Here is a 20,325-nt window from a genome sequence, read left to right on the forward strand (position 1 = left end):
AGACATCCCCAGCCCCTTACCTCTGACCCCTCCTATTTGCTAATCTGCCCACAGGACTCCCAAGCCCCGGTCCGCCCCTGCGGCGCACACCCCGCAGCTGGAGAATGGGGCAGGGCAGACCAAGGTGGGAGGGGAGGGTCTCATCCCACACCCTCAAAATAAGATCAGATCATTTCCGTGCTGGCCAGATACTGGCTGCACTGATGAAAGTGGGGCATCTTCCTTAAACGGGTTTTAGGCAGTTCGGTGTTGGTCCACGTTTCGTGATAATTCAAAGTTGTCTACAGGGTGGAGCCACAAAGGTTTGGGTTGTAGCTGGATGGACAACTGTCCTTACGTTACCCACAGAAATCCCTGCCGGGCCCCAGCCAGGATCAAGGGGATGGCCAAGGGACTGTGGAGGGCAGTGAGGCCCAGTTATGCACCACAAGCCCCCTTAAACTTCCCACCCAGGGGATACCACTGTTCCCACATCCCAGCCCCGCCGGGACGCCTCTCGGGAGAGAAAGCCCTGGAGAGAGGAGGCACGGCCAGGACCCTGGGAGCCCTGGGTCACCACCCTTCAGGTCACCCTTCTATCAGACTTCACTGTCTTGTTTGTCAGAAGTAGCGGGACTGGTTTAGATCACGGGTGAGTGTTGTGACTGTCAGCCCGAGGGCCCCAGCCTCGGTGTGCTCATCCAGAAAGCCAAAGAGGTGACCTGTGGCCCTCGCCTCCACAGGGCTCCTGGGTACATCCAGTAAACGGCCTTAATAAGGCAAGAGCCAGGCGAACGCTAAGCTGACGTGGTCTTTAATGTAAAACGCGGCCATGCCTTGGGGTAAGGACCCCGTCTCGTCCTGCTTCCTGGACAACCCATGACCCACTTCTCTGCCTGTGATCCCAGCCTGCATCACCGCGTCACTCACCGGGGCCCCTGCCCTGTTCTGTCTTGTTGCAGGCCCCAACACCTATGAGGACGCGGCCGCCTACATCCAAGCACAATTTGAAAGCAAAAACCGCTCACCCAACAAAGAAATTTATTGTCACATGACTTGTGCCACAGACACGAATAATATCCAGGTGGTATTCGACGCTGTCACCGACATCATCATTGCCAACAACCTCCGGGGCTGCGGCTTGTACTGACCTCTTGTCCTGTATAGCAACCTATTTGGTAATGATTCCGGCACTCAGAAAAGCTTGCGCGTACACACACACACACACACACCCCACTAACAAATGCAAGTTGGTAAATAAACTTTAAAAAGGTATAACAAGACCTTATATATATACAGATATATATTAAAAATTCTTTTTAGTTTGTATTAGAGCGAGCTTCGGACAGAACTGACCACCATCCCATAGACCATCAGGGGTTTTCTGGGACAGCACGTGAACAGGCACGTTCAAGCGTGCACACGCTCTCGCACACACGTCGTGATGGGGGTCCATCCCTTTCCAGAACAGCCACGTGATTTTACTCTGAGACCCATTTCTGTGAGCAGGGGGAGGGTAGAGAAAGGCCTGCCATTAGTCTGGCTTCTCTGCTTCCACCCGCTGAGGCTGCGTTCTCAGTTCTGTCCTGCTCCTGGGCAAATTGCAAAGCCCTTCAAAAAATGGCCAACGCCCTAGGCATCTCCCTACCCTATACTCCCAACAACAGAAAAACTAAGGATGCTTCTTCTCTTTTGGGTGGCGGTGGTTGTTAATCTCAAGAATTTAGAAGAATCATTGCTCCGACCAACCCACCGTCTCCTGAGTTTTCTTTATTCATTTTAACAAGGCGAGAGAGTCGGAGAATGGGAGACTTGGCCTGCTTTCTAGAAGCAGCTGAGGGGAGGGGACACTGAAACCATGGCTGAAATTTGCCTGCAGAGTTGAAGCTAGCCCCCTTGAGAAGGGCTCTCCTCGTAGGGAGCAGGGGACGGCCCGATATGGAGGCCTGACCTGAGTCAGAGGCCTGCGGGGTAAGGCCTCCCAGGGGGCCTGGGCCTGGGCTGGGCTTCCTTGGGGTTCTTAATCCCTGCTGCAGTGTGGCCCTGTCTTGCCCTACCCCAACATTATTAAAAAGCATTCTAGGGTTTTTGTTTTTGTTTTTGTTTTGGTTGGTTGGTTGGTTTTTAAAATCAAAGAAAATGGTCAGACTGGACCCCCTTATCTCTCTCTCTACAGACTGCTTCACGGACTCTTTGCTGTTGACGTTGATCTCCTGGTAGCATGACCTTTTGGCCTTTGTAAGACACAGCCTTTCTGTATCAAGCCCCTGTCCAACCTACGACCCCAGAGTGACTGACGGCTGTGTATTTCTGTAGAATGCTGTAGAATCTGGTTTTAGTTGAGTCTTTACATTTAGAATTTGAAAGGAAAAAAGAAAAGAACATTTCTCATGTGCTTTGTAGCTTAAAAAAAAAAAAGGAAAAAGGAAAACTCACCATTTCATCCATATTTGTCTTTTTTTTCTTTTCTTTTCTTTTCTTTTTTTGGAAACAAAGCAGCATACACATCTGCACCCGCACCGCGCCCCCCCTACCCCTGCCTGCCACCTCTATCCCCAGCATAGAGGGGCCCCCAGTGCACCCGCAGAGCCACCCCTCCTGGGGGCTTGGGTCCCAGGGGAGCGTGTTCAGGTGGCGCTTCCCAGGGTGCCCCCCACCCCCACGCCCTGCCCACCACCTGCTCCCTCCAGGTTTGCATAGGAAAAGCACAGCTCTGACTGGCCAGTAGCTGCCAAAGAGTACCGAACAAACATATATAAATAGAGCCCTTACAGACAACAATTTTCCCACAACCTCCTTTCTACAGATTCCCTTTATGATTTTTCGTTATCGTTTCCATTTTTGTTTTTATTTGTGTCCCAAAGAGCACGATGTATCACATACCGGCTCAGCTCTCATAGTCTGGGAAATGGGGTTGTGGATTTTTTTTTTCCTCTGACACTTTTGCTTCTCAGTCTCTCAGAGGGATGCTCCCTTTGTGTGCGTGCCCCTCTCCGCCTTTTCCTTTGTTCCAGTGACCTGTGTCCGCTCCTTCTCATGTGGGGATGTTTGTGCTGCAGATAAAAAGAACAAAAACAACAAAAAAAAAATTTTTAAATACCATGAGATGGAAAAAACAAAAAAAAATTTTAAAAACAGGTGGAATGTAGTGTTTACACGAAAGCCAGTTTTCATGATCAGTCCTATGTCATTTCTACTTTGACTAGTATCCAAACCCCAAACCTCTTCACGGTGTCACTTTTAAGACTTACTATTTGCTGAAGAAGACCAGTCACGGCCATTTCAGATAAAGAGGAGGTGAAAAGACAAAACACACAAAAAAATCAAAAATATGGAAAAAAAAAAAAACTTGAAAAAAAAGGAAAAAAGAAAAAAAAAAAAAGCCCACGGGTCTTTCTAAGCCTTTCTATTCCCAATCGGTGAGGTTTCTGTGATATCTTACACACTGCCAGTCTACTTCTCTGACTAATGGAAAATTCATGTGTAGCTCAATAAAGAGAATGTTTGTCTGTATTCTGAGTCTCTCACCCTCGGGCTTCATTCTGACAGGAGGGGAAGGAAGGGTTTGACTGGGCCACAGACACTGGGGAGGCTGGTGGGTAGGGCTGTAGGTACCAGATAAGGACCTTCTCCCCACCCCCACCACCCCTCCCTCCCCCCACCAAAACCCAGACCTTCTCCATATCCACCTCCCCACTCAGTGTGGCCGCCAAGGGGAGCCAGCTGAGCACAGCCACCTGGGAGCAAGGAGGGCCCAGCGATCGGCCATGCCCACCTGTGGATGCCCTCTTCCTCCTGGCCCCGGCTCCTCCTCACCTAGTTGGTTCGGGAGGAGGGTGGAATTGAGGGCTGAAATGGGAAATAAATGGTGGGGGAAATAAATGGAATGGCAGGTAATCCCAAACCTCCCGCTAAGACAGGAACTTGTTTCTTCTGAACCAGTGGTTCTGCAACAGGGGGGGATGGGTGGTCCTAAGAATGAGGCCAAGTTGCCTGGCTCTTCTGCACCCAAGGGGCCACACCCATCCACTCGGACATCTTTAAAAATCTCCCCTCCTGTGCCCGGATACGGGGCACCCACCACAGGCGAATCTCACGGGGCGCCTGAGGTCTGCACAGCCTGGCACCGGGAGCCTGATTCTCCTCTCCTCCAGGCTGCAGGCCCCACCACCTCTCCCCTAAGCTTACCAGGTTTTTGCTGGAATAACCAGCCAAGTGCTCGAGGCTGGGACCTAGAGGGGACACAGCCCAGCAGAGTCCCTGTGTGGTGTCCACACAAGGATCGCTTGTCAGCCAAGCAGTCGGTGGTGCTACAGCCATCCAGGGAGACGGGAGGGCCAGGAAGAGGTCAGCTCGTCGGACTCCTCTCCACGCACCAGCAAATGGCAGTTGCCAGCCAGGGAGGCGCTCTTGCTGGCACCCCAAAGGGGGTTTCAGATTTAGTGGGGGTGGCAGGACAGGCCTGTTGCAGACAGCCTGGACTCACAAGAGGCTGTGTGCAAGAACTGATCGGGCACCCTAGGCCTTCCTCCGCCGGGGCCGAGCCTCCCTTCCAGTGCTTTTTCCACCCGCAACCCTCACCCCCGACCTATCCGCAGGGGGCTGCCCACCACCATCTTCCGTCACGGCAAGGTTGCCATCATGGCCGCAAACCTGACAGGACACGGGTCAAGGGGGCAAACCAGGACAGAGACGGAAGTCAAAGGACACCAGGACTTTCTCTACCTGAATTTCCCCTAAAAACGGGCCATCTTCTAGTGTTCTTTCCTAACTTTCGAGTGAGTTTTGTAGGTAAAACCAACAGGTATCTTTGCCTTATCTCCCTTAAAACGGAAGTCAGGAAGCATTCGGGGGCAAAGAGTGCAGGGAAAGACCAATTCAATTAGAACAAGGAACATGGAGGCAGAACTCCTGCATCACGGCTTCTAGAAGCTCCAAGAGTGTTTCTAATGCGCAGTCGGGGTGGAACCACTTCTAACCTAACAGGAGCAGGGGCGATGAGATGAGAGACAGAGGCTTCCAGGTGATGAAGGGCCTTCCACGCAGGCCGGCGGTTACTCCTGGACAAGCTCGGCAGCAGGGCCTGGCTCCCCACTTCAGCGCTCGGCTTGCTTTCCACCCCCGAGGGGACATCTGCTGGCTGAAGATAAGAGAGCACACATTGTCTATACCGCTCCGGTGGGAGGGAAATTAGGTCCAAGCAGCCACCTGGACACCTCGGATTTATAGCCACACAAGACATTCACAAGGACCACTGTTCTGTGGTTTGGATGAGCCTCCAACTTCAGGAGCAGGGGGCTACTGAGGAGAAGCTAAGATGTCAACAAAACAAGGCCCGCAGGACAATGGAGGGAGCAACACAGACCACTTGCAGAAGAGCCCAGAGAGGGCAGAAGAGGGCAGAGGGCAAGGGCAACCCAACCAGCGCTCACCACACCGCCCGGTCAGGCGCCTTGTTCTCAGCCGACAGGCCTGAACCAGCAGCCTGCCCTCAGCTCCAAACGAGGGTGGCTGAGCACAGGGCAGGCGCCCTGAGCCTGGGGACAGCCAGGACACGGAAGTTATAATGGGCTGGGGACGGGACCCCACCCAATGTAACAAGACCCTGGCCTGGCCTCCCGCCACCGCCCTTAGCATCTGTCCCAGATGCCCCCAAGAAGCGACAAAAACCGAGAGACTGTATGGGGCCCAGGATCCTTTGCTGTCCAATTGCAAAACCTATGGGTGAATTTAGGACTGCTCTTCTTGGGTCATTTTAAGCTATGGAAGGCAGGTCTCCACCTTGATCACGGTCATGTTGCTATATTCCAAGGTCCTAGGACCCTCTACCGCGTCTCAACCATTCTCTCCTTCCACACGTCTCCAACTAAGAACACGTGGAATTAGGGTCATCATTAATGTGTGCCACCTGCAAGGTGTAAGGATGGGAAAAACTCTCCAAAATCGGTACACAGAGAATCAAAGTGGGGTCTAACTTTGACACCTCTGATGAAAACTGCCTTAGCGTCCAGCCACACACAGCACACTAGAAGAGTTTGTTTTTTATTATTATTATTGTTGTACAATAAAAACAAATAGCTATGCTCTCAGCAAAACAAAACCATTTTTTTTAAAAATCACAGAAATTTACTAACAGCATTTCAAGGTAAGGCTTTTGAAAGATTTATTCAAATAAATTATCTCGGCCTAAACATTTACCCATTGTTCTCTTCAATTACGTTTCAACATTCCGAAAACGTTCAGTTATGTAAAATACATTTAACTTAGCCAATCATTTTAGATAATACTGGATTCTTCCCCGAAGGACTACCATAAAACTATGCTTTCAAACATTTAAAAAAAAAAAAAAAAAATCCAACAGAACATAAAACTGAACTATGTAGCCTACGATTGCGTGTTTCAAATCCTGAAAGTTAAATGTGGGAAGAATTTGAACAGGTTCAGGACCTGGGTCCGCTCCGAGGCAGATGGATTCAGCATCTTACCTTTCTATGTTTAATTAAACCAACAGGAGCAAAGTCATGAAAATGAAGGGCTCTGGGGAAGAAAGATAAAAAAGATCTCTTACGTCTTCAAGAAAGCCCTCTAACAGTGACTTGCTCAGTTTGTAAGGCTCTCCTTTTCTATAAAGGACCAAACCCACAGCCCCTGGCATTGCCTAACTGACTTGACCAAGGAACTAGAACCATAAACCAAAGCTTTGCTGCTCAGTCCTTTCGGGGCTGGCCTTCCCCAGGTCTGGAACACAGAGGGGGGACAGACTCTGAGAGGTACTCGTGAGCCGCAGGAGCACCAGTGGTCACAGAAACAAAGCCAACTTCAGACTGGAGCTCGGCAGTCAGTCCCCGATGTCCTGGGACACAACAGGTCACCTCCTCACGCTCCGCAGCCCCAGGCTTTCCCCTCCTCTGCTCTACATAGCAAATCAGGAGTCACTTTTCCGAGATGCCCCCGCCAACCCAGGGCTCTGGCCCCGCTCGTCTGGCCTCCGTAGCGTTCTGAACGCCGCCCAAGCGAGAACAGCAGCTTGACGACAGAAACCACCCGGCGGTGGAGTCGGGCTCACGCTGCACATCTCCGCGCGGCTTTTTATGAATCCTGGCCCCCCCTCACCTTCCTGCCAGACTTGGGGCTAAAGACACCAGCGTCTGCTGTGACCTCCACAAGCAGCAGTAACCCAGTAGTCGGAGCAGCCTGCTTCAGGGTTTCCTGGCTGCCCTCTTCCTCTCGGCTGCCCCGCCCCCTAAGAAGTCCGGTCGACGCCAGAAGAGATCATGCCTAGAGTTAAAATGTGCAGTGTTTCTAACGGGAAGAGAAATGTCACATAGAAAGTATTACAAAAAAGGATTAAGTTTGTCAGCTGTCCAAACACTATTAAGACCACATGCTTTATACAGCGGCAGCGCAGCCGACCCCTCCTCCGGCGGCGGCAGAAGCGGGGCCGGGCCTCTGTGGCGGCGCGCTGCTCGGAGGCGGCAGCGGCGGACGGCGAGGAAGCGCTAGGACGTCTGCTGCTTCTGGAGCCTCCGTTCGGCGGCCGCGGCCAGCATCCTCCGACGCAGGGTCACGGGGTCAGAGGCTGTGCCTTCTGCCGAGGGGCAGCGCTCCGAGGCCGAGTCGACTTCAGAACTTCTGTTCAGGAAACGCCTACAAAACCCAAAGGCCTCGCGTGAGGGACGAGGGACGCTCTGGGACACACACATACACACGCAGAAACACACAGCTTCCTGGGCACCTTCCTGCGGTCACTTGGCACCAGCCCGTGGAAAAGACACCCGTCCCCGGACAGAGGGGCAGAGGCTCCCTGCATCGGGGAGGAGGCCCGTCAAGCGGCCGTCCGGCCCCGCCTCTCCACCGGCCACCACAGGGCCACCCCACACCTCCATTGGCAGGCCCAGTGGCCAGGAGGGCGGCCTGGGAGCAGACACCGGGCCGGGTCGGCCTCTCTGGGCCTGTTCCTTCAGCCCTGCCTCTCACGTGGATGCAATTAGAGTGCTCCCCTCGAGAGTTCGGAGAAGCAGAAGCACCGCCGAGGGCTCAGGACACACGGCACGTGGGCGCTCCGTGCAGGTGTGGCCAAAGGCGTCCACGGGAGCTCACTGGGGGACACCGGTCAGGTCCGGACCCTTTGCTTTTCCAAGAGAGGTTTGGAGTCTGAACGTTTTGAATGGCTTTTCAATGTTGGAATCTGTTTAAAAAGGCAGGACGTGGGCCTGACGCGACAAGGGTCCCCGGGCCACCGGCTTGCGACCGGAGACACGCGCGAGCGAGAGCTGGAGGGTCAACTTACTTGCGAGCCTGCTGCAGGAGGTCATCCTTCCGCTGGACCAGCATGCGCTGCCTCTCGTCCGCAGACTTGGAGAAGCGGCTCCCCCGGGCCTCAAAGTCCTCGCCCTCGCCGGGCTCCGCCTCCACCTCGCTGAAGTCCAAGGCCTCCTCCAGCCGAGGACTGAGGTCTAGGGGCACACGCTCGGTCTGGGCACAGAGGAAGCAGGGGGCCTCTGTGAGCACGGGCCCCCCTCCCGCTAGGACTCCCCGCCCCACCTGAATGCCCCGAACAGTGTTCTTCTGCACCCACAGGGAGCCAGGCTGCCAGGTGGGGAACCATCGGCGTATGAATAATGGCCGGCGTGGGCTCTGGGAGGCCTGTGTGCCACTAAGAACAGCACCTGACTCACGCCAGATGTTCAAGATTAGTGCAATTTTTTGTAGATGATCACCGGTATGAAAAACACAGACACCTTGAAACTGTACTCTCAGAAAACAATAAAGTTAACTCCAAGTTGATTTACATTCCGGGAATTTTTTGTTCAACTCTACTAATCGCTCTGAAACTTAAACAAGTCTTATCACATTTACTACACAAATTTTACACCCTCACTTGATTCTGAAAACAGAGGCAGGCAGATAAAAAAGGGTAAATTTTTTTTTTTAATGTTTATTTCTTTTTGAGAGAAAGTGAGAGAGAGACAGACAGAGAGAGACAGAATGAGCCAGGAAGGGGTAGAGAGACAGGGAGACACAGAATCTGAAGCAGGCTCCAGGCTCTGAGCTGTCCGCACAGAGCCTGACGCAGGGCTCGAACTCGTTAACTGTGAGATCATGACCTGAGCCAAAGTCGGATGCCTAACCGACTGAACCACCCAGGTGCCCCTAAAAAGGGTAACTTCTAAGGATCTTTTTAAAAACAGATATAAGATCACAAGACTCTCTGTGTATCAGGATATTAAAATGGGACTCTCTCGGTTTTGGCTAAAGCTCTGAACACTACGGCAATGCCCAGGCGCCCCACACACTTAGGCCAGTGCCTGAACATTGATGTTCCTGCTACCAGACAGACCCAGGTTGGCCAGTGTCAGCCTAGCACCCACCTCTAGGTGACAAGAGTGTTGAGGTGGAAGAGGCTGAGAGACTGGCACATTTGTAAGATTTCTTGGCGTGTGGCGCTTGTTACGCAACCTCACCACCCTTCCCTGCCTTCAGTCAAACGAATGAGGGGACTTCAAGACAGCCATGTGTCCAAACTCCTATTCCCTAGAGTTTGGGGGCCCCCGGGGACTGGTGGTGACTAACACACGCAAGGAGTCGAAGAGAAAGACACCTGCTTGTGGCAGATAAAAAAAAGGGGAGCGAGTCCAACTTCCACCGACGGTAAGGCCCCACTGTGTGTCCTTCGGGGCGGCCACAGATGCTGGAGGGAACCAGCCTGAGGTTGTTGAAACAGACCCGGCCCAAAGGACCGCCTGGAGGGTGATACGGTCTCCATGAAGGGAGGGATGGTCAGAAAAGGCCTGCCCAAGTTCTGAGGAAGGACAGCTGAGGCTTCTGCCGCTAGCTGGGACAGGGAGATGGGTCAGGTAACAACTGTGATACACTCACACATGTAGCACATGCACACACACGGGATGGTGGGGTCATGTGGCCTGTCCTAACCCGCCCTCCTCCTGAGCCCGACCCTGGAGGAGGTAGAAAGAGCAGCTGGTAAATGCGGGAGATGAAGGAAGGAAACGGATGCGCACCCCCAGTTCTGCTGGCTTCCAAGCAGGCCTGAGCTCAGGCCGGGGACAGACCGCATTCGGTACCAACCAGCACAGCCAGTGCCACGCTTGTGCTACATGGAGGTTTTACTAAACGGACTGTTATCCAAGAACTTCTTACTTGGGAATTACTGGAAACACTATACAGCACGTTCCTTGTGAAGTAAGTACATTCCCTTCACTGTGCTACAAAAAGTTCAGAAATCTTCCCACTAACTACAAAAACAGAGTTAAAGATCAGGACAGAAAGTGAACGTGCTCTACCCCGAGGGGCCCCCAGCCAGCCCAGCACTCAAATCTAAGCTGGGCCTGTTATCCAAAAACCCAGGAATGCAAAACCGAATTCCTTCTCCAGAAGCCAGGTACCACTTTACAAATGCTGCACAATCCAAATATGGATTTGGATGTGAAAAATTTAACTCAGCAACAGGATCTGAGAGTCTTAGTTTCTAGAGCTTCCTGTTTGCAGGGAAAAGCACACGAGGTACGAGGTACGAGGTGAAAGCAGCTTCCATGTCATTCACCCATCAAAGCAGCTGCTTCAGGAAGAGCAGCGTCACCCTGAGCAACACCGCTGGACAAGGCAGCACCAGCGTCAGCCCCCAGCCCCGTGTGTGGGAAACCCCACGTCACAAGCACAGAAGCACAAAGAAGGGGTTGTCTGGGGTATTCTCCAGTCTCAAGAAAGTTTCTGGAAAGTGTGGTAATTGATTAAGCAAATGGGAATTACAGACAAAGGGTGTGAACCAGAACCCCCACAGTGGGGGGCTAAGAGCATGGGGGAGGGGGGGCCTCTGACCTGGAGACCAGACAGAGGAGCTGCCTTTGGAAGGGATGGCCATCTCGACTCACCTAAGTGGATATCCAGGCCAATCTGGCTCCCAAGATAACCACACTCCTCCCCACCCATACACCACTCAGAGGGTCTCATTGGCATGAAGTGCACGGAAGCACTTGGAAACGCTGAGTTGGCCAAGGGAGGTGTTGGGGAGAAGACTTCAACGATTTCAGCTCGAGAGAGCCGAGCCCCAGTCAGCCCCTGTCTGGGTTCAGACGAGTCCGATCACCCAGAGTCCTGCCTGTGCCCAGCTTTCCCGTGCCCCTCCTAGGGCTACTGCTCAAGGTCAAGATGGCAGGGCCGGCCCGGGGACAGCATGACTCCGTTCTCCTCCAGGTCCCAAGGATAATGCCCAGTGAGCGGGCGGTGGCAGGCCCTAGGTGGAAATGCAGGCCATGGCGTGGGCACAGCCGGGTTTGCTAAGCTGACATACCGGAACAATGTGGCACGAGGCCTTCTCTGACACCCCTGAGGCCTCATGCACATCAAAGGCAGGACTGAAGACCACTGCTGGGCACTACAAGACTGCCCCCGGTCCCATACTCACTCTCTCTCTCTCTCTCTCTCTCTCTCTCTCTCTCTCACACACACACACACACACACACACCCCGCCCTTGCACACCTTACCTGCACAGAAGCTTCTCCCTCCTCCTGGTCTCCGTTTGGCCTTTCTACAGCACTGTTCAGTGCAGGCCTGATGCCATCTGAGCGCTGCAAGAGAAAAAGCACCACAGACCGTACAGAGCTGCCCAGGGGCTTATGGAACAGGGCCGGAGAAATCCCGGGGTACAGAGGGAGCTCCGGTCCCCAACGCTGTCTGGGCTTTAACAGAGTCTGCAGCAGCAAAGAAATGAAGATGCTACTAAGATCGAAGAGAAGACACGGGAGCCTGAGTGTGAGTCTGAGTCATCAACTGGCACCGCATTCAGTTTCTCCTCAGTGACAGTGACTGGACGGTGACAGATTGACAGCAGGTAACACTGACTGAACGCTTGCAGAAACTCAACGTGACCATCTCGTTTATCTTAACACCCATGAAATAGGTACTGTCGTTCTTCTCATTTTTAGCCAGTCTGAGATCTTGGCCACGGCCACAGATGCTCTGGGGCCCTGCCCATCTCCCTGCAGGTCCTGCCACGTCAGTGTGGGCCGGCCAGTTTCTGTAATTCATTGCCTGAGAGCTCACTCTGGCTGCACAAGGTCACTCTGAGCCCCACCCCCTCAAGCAGCCGTCAACCAGCAGCTGACGGGAAGTGGCATATAAATGCCCCTGCTCACTGCCACTTGGGAGGCCCCAGTGGGATCAAGCTCTAGGCATCCATGACAGTAACCTGCCGGGTAACAAACCCTTACTGGCCGCCTTCCCCGCACCGCCATCTCACAGCCCCACCTGCTGCCTGTTTCCTGCAACCTTCCCAGATGAACCACTGGCACTCGAATCCTTGTCCCAGGCTCTGCTGCTGGATAATCCAAAGCCAACAGCCACATCAAATAGGGAAGGACAGATAAGGCAAGTCTAATGTCAGCCCATTTGACTCCATGCTCTAGGCTCATTCTCTCTTGAAAGATTCTCAAATTTTCGGATTTTATTAATAGATTTATACATAGTCTTATATATGAAGTTGAATAATTTCTTGTTAAATGACTCTTGGTCATGTATCTATCCCCTGGTCCCGCCAGGAACCTTGTTTTGAAATGTTAATACTGCGTCAAATCGCTAGTATACATCTGAAACTAATATAACATTGTATGTCAACTCTATTCCAATAATAAAAATGAGAGTAAATAAATCAAATGTTAATAGTTCTTGTGCACATCAAAGAGGTGATATAATGGGCCAGGAAATGTGTCCTTTTAAAAACAGAAGTATCATAGCTATTACAGCTAATGAAAAAAATCCCACCAATGTGCAAAGCCAACCGGGGACAGAGGGCATTACCTCCTAGAGCTGGGGGTCAGCTTTGGCCTGCAGCCAAATCCACCCTCCACCTATTTTTATGGATAAGTTTTTCCTAGAACACAGTTACGCACATCCATTCACACAGTGTCAGTGCTATAGCAGCCACAGCTGAGATGCGACAACAGGAGCCACATGGCTCACAAAGCCTACGCCTATCTGCCCTTTACAGAGAAAGGTTGCCAATCCTCGTCCCAGAGGAACCAAGGTTATGACCTCCTGGACTGGCGAGGGCAGGCTGATGTGGGGTGTGCATCTGTACAAAAAATTACCCAAATACACTTGTCCTTGTCTGAGGATCTGAGCCTCTTTGATGGGTCTACCCTCAAACTTTGGAAAGTGAGGACATTCATAGAGACCCTTCATCAAATCATGAGTGATATTCAATTAAGTAACTAAAGAGTTAAACTACAGGATTAAATCTCTGTGAAGACAGAATCCACTTTTCATGCATAAAACCCCAGTGTACCTGTGTGGGAAAAGGTACTTGAATCCGTCCTTCTAAAATGTTGTCCGTTGTTATTTCTACCGAGCGTGTCAGCTGGAGGTCCTGCAGCACCAGGTGGTATGGCACCTGGGGAAACATTTCTTGAATCTGATGAGCCTGCAGGAATACAAATATGGAAGCCTTGGAAACGTTCACCTTCGACAGTGACTCCTTGGGGTCATAGTGTATGGCAAGCTCTGAGCACTGAACTCGGCATTCCGCCTTGAAAACACAGGCAAGGCGCCCCTCTATTCTGCAGATCCCCATCAAACCTCACTCATTCTAGCATTTGCCTAGGATGCCAAACAGGTAGCTGGGGACAGCCTCGATTTCAAAATAAAAAGAGCATGGAAATCCAGCTGGATCCCGAAACAGGTTCAATTAGAATATCCCAATTTTAAAAAGTGTTCATTTTAAAGCTCGGTATAATTCAGGTAAAAAAAATGTGTTCCCCTTAAAGAACAATGCCGAAAAGGAACAAATTTCTGATACCACACCCGCATGGATGAAATTCCAATGCATTAGGCTAAGTGAAAGAGCCTGGCTCAAAGGCTATGCGCTGTGTAATTCCATTTACATGACATTCTAGAAGAGGCAAAATTAACGGGACAGAAAACTGGTAAGTGGTTGCCAGAGATGGAAGGTGGGGAGAGGAAGCAATTTTACAAAAGGGCACAATGGAATCTGGGGCGGGGTAGATGGAACTCTTCTATACCTTGAGTATGGTGGTGGCCACACAACCGTATGAATTTGACAAAATACACAGAATCGGATACTACGAAGGGTGAATCTACCCGATGTAAATTATTACACCACCATCAGAAGAAAAAAGATCAGGGGCGCCTGGGTGGCACAGTCGGTTAAGCGTCCGACTTCAGCCAGGTCACGATCTCGCGGTCCGTAAGTTCGAGCCCCGCGTCGGGCTCTGGGCTGATGGCTCAGAGCCTGGAGCCTGTTTCCGATTCTGTGTCTCCCTCTCTCTCTGCCCCTCCCCCATTCATGCTCTGTCTCTCTCTGTCCCAAAAATAAATAAATGTTGAAAAAAAAAAAAATTTAAAAAAAAGAAGAAAAAAGATCATAAAGAATGTAAATTCATAACACTAGAGCTGTAGGTTTCAAACCGCCCTCTAGAAACGTCTCAGAGTCCACATGGGCGGGGCTCTGAGCAGCAGTCTGTGTCTAGGGGAAGATGGCACAGGTCTCCCAGCACACATCAAAGGCCCAGACTTTATTTTTCAGGTATGTACATTAAATGAATGTACATACTTATGTACAATGTACATATGCTTATGAGAATGTACAATGCTTATGTTCATGGTTTTATTGTGGAAAAGCCCCAATGATCAAAAGAACAAAAGAGCAGGAAAAATGTGATTGCTTTCGAGGCATAAGGAAGTCTACCACTGGGGTATTAGCTCCTCAGGAGCACAGCACTGTAACTGCAGAAGGAGAAGGTGTCCAACATCAGGGCCTTGAGAGCAAAGACCAGGGTGAAACACGCACAAAGCTTCGCTTAGTGTCTCACTGGGGTGGGAGGGCTAGACGGGCAGAGCCCAGCCGCGGGACCAATAGCCCCGCACTTCTGGGTCCCCTCAGGGTTTCTATGAACGGGGGCTGATCATTCCCCCCGCCCCAGGGTCAAATGAACACTAAGTGAAGAAGAGTCCATAAAAACCTAGACAATCAGGTAACATTCTTCTCCATTCTTCAACAGCTTCCCCCTCATTTCCCTGAGATTTTTACCAGACCAAAGCTTTTCTTCCAGAAAATCCAGTGAATTAAATATTGGATCTTTATAAAAAACGTATGGTTCTAGTAAACTAATTATGTTAAGAATAGGCTATTCCAATCCATCATGGAGCTAGAGAAAGACCAACTGGGGACTATCAGAGAATGCTAAACACACCAACTCCAAGAATAATTCTTATTCTTAGAGGGTTACATGGCCCGTGATTCTGATTTTTTTAGGGAGCAGGCGAGGTGATCCACCTGCAGGACTTCAACAGCTGCCAGACCCCAAAGTCCACACACAGAGCCTGACACAAGCCGGTGGGTGGCCACATTAGGCCGCCACACTGCAGACCATCTGTGTCCATTAGGTCGTCACTCACACACACTGCTGACGTGACCGAGCACTTCCCTGAGGAAGCAAGAGGCAGCAGGAACCCAGGACTTTTTCTGTTATTACTATGACCAAAAACATATAACCATCCTAACCATTTTTAAGTGTACGGTAGGGCGAACCATATGCACATGACCGTGCGACAGATTCTAGAACTCTGCCATCTTGCAAAACTGAAACCCTGAGGAGCAACTCCCCATCGCCCTCCCCACTGGCCCTTGGCAACCCCCATTCTGATTTCTGTTTCTAAGAGTGAGACCAATTTAGAGACCTCATCTGAGTGGAATCCTGCAGCGTTTGTCTTTCTGTGATGGTCTTATTTCATTTAGTGTAACGTCCCGGAGGTTCTTTCATGTTGGGGCACGTGATGAGATTTCCTGCTTTTCTAAGGCTGGCTAATATTCCACTGTATGCATGTACCACACTTCTGGAATCCATTCATCCATTCACCTGGCAGACACTCAGGCTGCTTCTGCCTCTTGGTTATCATGAGCCAGGCCTTCTACTTAAACCACGTCTCAACGAAGCGCTGGAGCTGCCTCCGTCCGCCCTCCTAACAGAGGCGAATGCCTCTCTCCTGACCCCACCCTCCAGCTTCCCGGCTTCCTCTTCCATCTTTACTTCCCTGTGTGCACCGCACTTTCCATCTCTCCCTCTCTAGTGATCATTCCCATTTGCACCCCAAACATGCTACCACATCTATCTTTACAGAAGACCCACGGGTACTCAAAAGAAGTGAGACCAGAGAACAGAACTCGTACAGCCATGCCCATCGCAGCATGACGCACAAGAGCCCAAAGGCGGAAGCAATCCAAGCGGCCGTCGGCGGAGAGTCACGTAAGCAACGTGTGTGTGGTCTCCACGCACGACGGAACACCATTCGGCCTAAGAAGAAACTCTGACCCCTGCTACAACACGGATGAACGCGGAGGACGCTGTGGCAAGTGAAATAAGCCAGGCTCAGAGAGACAAACTGTGATTCCGCAGCTGTTCCTGGGCCGGGGACTGGGTGGATGGACCAAAGGATGAGAGAGCATGACTTCCCTGGATCCTCCTCTAGAGCTTCTGGAACTTGTGCAGAAAGGACCTGCTCAAAAACCTTCAAAAAAGAAATCTTAAAAAAGCCAAAAGCTCCCCTGACACTATATAATCCTCGCGAGCTACCACTTCTACCGCTCCGCCCACTTTTACAACACGCTGCCAGCCCCGGTCTGTTTCTTCAGTGCCCACTCATTTCCCAATCTACCGGGAAGATCCCATCCCTCAGGCCACGGAAGCCGCCTGTTCCTCTGCAGTTAACCAACCGCCTCCATTCTGCCGAATCCAACACGTCCTCCTCCGACCTCACCTTCTAAGAATCCCCACGTGCTCGCCTTGCACCTCCTCCCGGTCTCCCTCCTCCTAGGTCACCATGTGGCTCCTCCCTCTCTGCCAGCCCTCGGCCCGGAGTCCTCTCCTCATCGTGAGCCGCATCCTCTCCCAGGAAGAGACCTGCTCCCCGCCTCGAGGAGCACCTACAGACCGAGAACTCCCAAGTGTCCACCTCCAGCCTGACCTCTTCGGCGAGGTCCAGATGCCTACGTGGCATCTCCATGCGGATGGCTCACCTCTGGCCGGAACGAAGGCCGAAGCCCCGTCCTCAGTCCTGCTTCCGCCCATCTCGGTACGCGGGCCCATCATCTGCTCACCCAAAGCAAAGTGTCGTCCAGTCCTGTTGGCGCATCATCCCAAAGTGTCTTCAAGCCGCCCCTTCTTTTCATTCTTACTGCCAACACCCTGGTCCAAACCACTCTTTTTTTCACCTGCATTATTGCACAGCCCCCTAACTGGGCTCGCTGCTTCCATCCCTGCTCCTCTATAACCCAGTCTCTCAGAAGTAAATCATTCTGTTAAATGTCCTGTCAGTCCCCTGTGGGAGGAAAAAGGCCTTGAACAACCTTCCAATACTTTCACAGTAAGATCTACACCGAGCTGTGGCCTACTAACCCCTGCCATGACCCGGCTCTGCAAAATCAGCGTGCATCACAATCTTGGTCTCTGACTCACTAGGCTCCAACCACAGTGACCGCTGTGCCCCCAGGGCTTTCTCACCTCATGACCTTTGAACCTGTCGGTTCCGCTGCCTCTTTTTCTCCCAACTGCCTCTTTCTCATCCTTCTTGTCTCAGATCAAGTATCAGCCCCTCGGAGAGAACTACTCAGACACCTCCGCTAAAATAGCTCTGACCTCCACCTCTGCCACATTGCCGGCCTTACTGCCCTCAGAGCACTCACTGCCACCAGCAATGATCTTGTTTGTGTTTATAACCAGTCTCCCCGGCTAAAATCTACACTTCCTGGGAGTGGGGCCCACATCTACCCGGTTTGCCTGGCAGGTGCTATGCAACCGTTTACACTGCATCATGCCTGTCGCAGGAGTGGGCTTTCAGTACAGATCTGTCAAGTAAATACATGAAGATAAAGGGATGAATGAACAAATGAACCAGTGCCTCTCTGAAGTACTGACCAGGCTTACCCAGGTCAGCCAGCAGCGCTAAGCAGGACTAAGGCAGTTAGCATTTTAAGAGTCCTGCATTCATCATCACAATGAACACTAAATTGCAGTGATAACGACACGTTTCTCTAAAACAAAAATACCCGCCATATGACAAAGCTTTAGAGAAACACAAAGAATATTTGAACAGTATCCTTGAGCTAACAGTATGTGTGCCTCCATATCTCAAGGCATATAGATATATGTGCATACCCACAGACGTGTGTGTGTGCGTGTGCGTGCGTGCACACGTGTATTTACTTATTTGGGGGGAGGGAAGGGGACAGGGTCAGGAAAACACATTTAGCAGGTCTCATACAACTTTTAATAAAAGGCCCATCATTCTCTCCAGTCACTAAGTCTCTAAATATTTTTGGTTAGCATCAAGGAGCATCCCAAGATTGGCCTAGATCACAACAGAGTGAACCCGGCGGTGCTCAGAAACAGACAGATGATCTGCCACACATCTAAAATGGAAGCTGGTTTCCAAAGCGGTTTCAAATTTGAAAACACATGAACTGAAGTTGTCCCAGCTACTACGTCACACACCCCTGAAAATCCTGCTATTCGGCCAGAGTGAAGCACACAGTACACAGCGTCCAGCCCCTCCCTGATCACCAACCACCCCGGAGCACGGCGGTCCTTACCATCGCATTCAGCTGGGAGTTGCTCGCCTGTGTAATTCCTAGGATGTTGGTGGTGTGCATCACCTCGACGGAGAAACTCGGCAGCCAACTTGCGATCCGGGACCCTAAGACAAAGAGAACCCAGCACAAGTTAGAGATCTCGTCCCCTGCGTGGTCCCGTCTGGGGTCAGCCGCTCGGGGACCCCAGCTCGTTCCACTGACGGCTTACTGTGTGCCAGGCCTTTTGTACCAAGGGTTTCACACAGATCAGCTCATTGAATCATCGCTACTTTTATACCCGTTTCACTCTTCTCAGAGAAAACTCAGTTCTCATGATCTTTTGTCCTGAGGGCACTCAGAAGTCAGGTAACTTGCCCAACATCACACAATTATGGTGGATTTGCAACCAGACAGTCAGGTTCCAGAATCCTTCACCACTAGGCCCTCCTGCTTTCCAGACGCCCTGGATCCACAGGTCAATCTGTTCTCCACCTGGCACAGAAGGAAGGCTTTAAGGCTTTACAGCTGCTACAAGAGAGGGGCTTGTGCTCCTGTCACACTGTACACAAATACCACCCACGTGGAGACATCATTTTCACAATTATTTTCATAAGGTATTTTCTATCGCATCATCTGATTTAAAGACCTTGGTTTTCTGATTCGATTCGAAATTCTTTTCAAAGAGTTCGACAACACAGGCTTGTGTGTGGAGCCAAGAAGTCGGCGGCTTCTGCCATTTCCCCAAGAAAAGGGGGGACCCTAAGCTAAAGCTCCAAGTATTGGTTAATCAAGCTACCTGTTTAGGAGTTATTTTGCTTTCCTTCACAAAGAAGCACCGAGGCATGGAATATAAAAACAAGTTCAATGGCTGTCTCAAGGTCCTGCCCAACAAAATGTGCCTGTTAAAAAACTAGGTTCTTATTTCATGTACTTCCCAGGGAGAAACAAAGTTGACTTTTCAATTTTGACTAAGTTTTTAGTACAAATTCATAAGGTAACGGATTATACAGCTGGGCCCCACGTGCAAGATCTGCTAGCGTATTTCCAAAGTCCTACCTGGTAGAGGCCTTAATCGACAGCCAACAAAGCAGCTGCCTCTCAGCCCTCCGGCACCCGTGGCCCAGCCAGCCACGCAGCCTCACCTCCTAGTCTCGGAGACCAGACTCTACTGCCCTTCATCCTCCTATGAGGGGTCTCATCAACACACCATGGCTCCCATAATGCTCCACCCCCTGGCAACTCAAATCAGATCAAAACTGCACTCCTCCTGTGATGATGCATAGGGACACAAGTACCCCAATGTTTACAGCAGCACTTTCAACAATAGCCAAATTATGGAAAGAGGTTAAATGTCCATCAACTGATGAACAGATAAAGAAGATGTAGTTTATATATACAATGAGATACTACTTGGCAATGAGAAAGAATGAAATCTGGCCATTTGCAGCCACGTGGATGGAACTGGAGGGTATTATGCTAAGTGAAATAAGTCAGTCAGAGAAAGATACCGTATGTTTTCACTCATATGTGGATCTTGAGAATCTTAACAGAAGACCATGGGGGAGGGGAAGGGGAAAAAATAGTCACAAACAGAGAGGGAGGAAGGCAAGCCATAGGAGACTCTTAAATACAGAGAACAAACTAAGGGTTGATGGGAGGTGGGAGAGAGGGGAAAGTGGGTGATGGGCATGGAGGAGGGCACTTGTTGGGATAAGCACTGGGTGTTGTATGGAAACCAATTTGACAA

The 20,325-nt window shown here is 51.1% G+C and overlaps 2 protein-coding genes across 2 annotated transcripts in view; one reads left to right on the top strand and one right to left on the bottom strand.

The window, feature by feature from the left end:
- Positions 1–6,313, top strand: part of GNAO1 (G protein subunit alpha o1) — a 173,809-nt gene extending 167,496 nt beyond the window's left edge. The window contains exons 8-9 of the mRNA XM_045442800.1: positions 942–1,157; positions 2,156–6,313. Coding sequence (XP_045298756.1) covers positions 942–1,129 — 188 coding nt within the window. The 3' untranslated portion in view covers positions 1,130–1,157; positions 2,156–6,313. The remainder of the gene's footprint in view (positions 1–941; positions 1,158–2,155) is intronic.
- Positions 6,009–20,325, bottom strand: part of AMFR (autocrine motility factor receptor) — a 44,549-nt gene continuing 30,232 nt past the window's right edge. The window contains exons 10-14 of the mRNA XM_045442798.1: positions 18,600–18,703; positions 13,281–13,415; positions 11,482–11,565; positions 8,270–8,454; positions 6,009–7,626 (exon numbers count right to left, since the gene is read on the bottom strand). Of these exons, the coding sequence (XP_045298754.1) occupies positions 7,479–7,626; positions 8,270–8,454; positions 11,482–11,565; positions 13,281–13,415; positions 18,600–18,703 (656 nt within the window). The 3' untranslated portion in view covers positions 6,009–7,478. The remainder of the gene's footprint in view (positions 7,627–8,269; positions 8,455–11,481; positions 11,566–13,280; positions 13,416–18,599; positions 18,704–20,325) is intronic.

The sequence above is a fragment of the Leopardus geoffroyi genome, chromosome E2 (genome assembly GCF_018350155.1).
Source record: "Leopardus geoffroyi isolate Oge1 chromosome E2, O.geoffroyi_Oge1_pat1.0, whole genome shotgun sequence".
NCBI lineage: Eukaryota > Metazoa > Chordata > Mammalia > Carnivora > Felidae > Leopardus > Leopardus geoffroyi.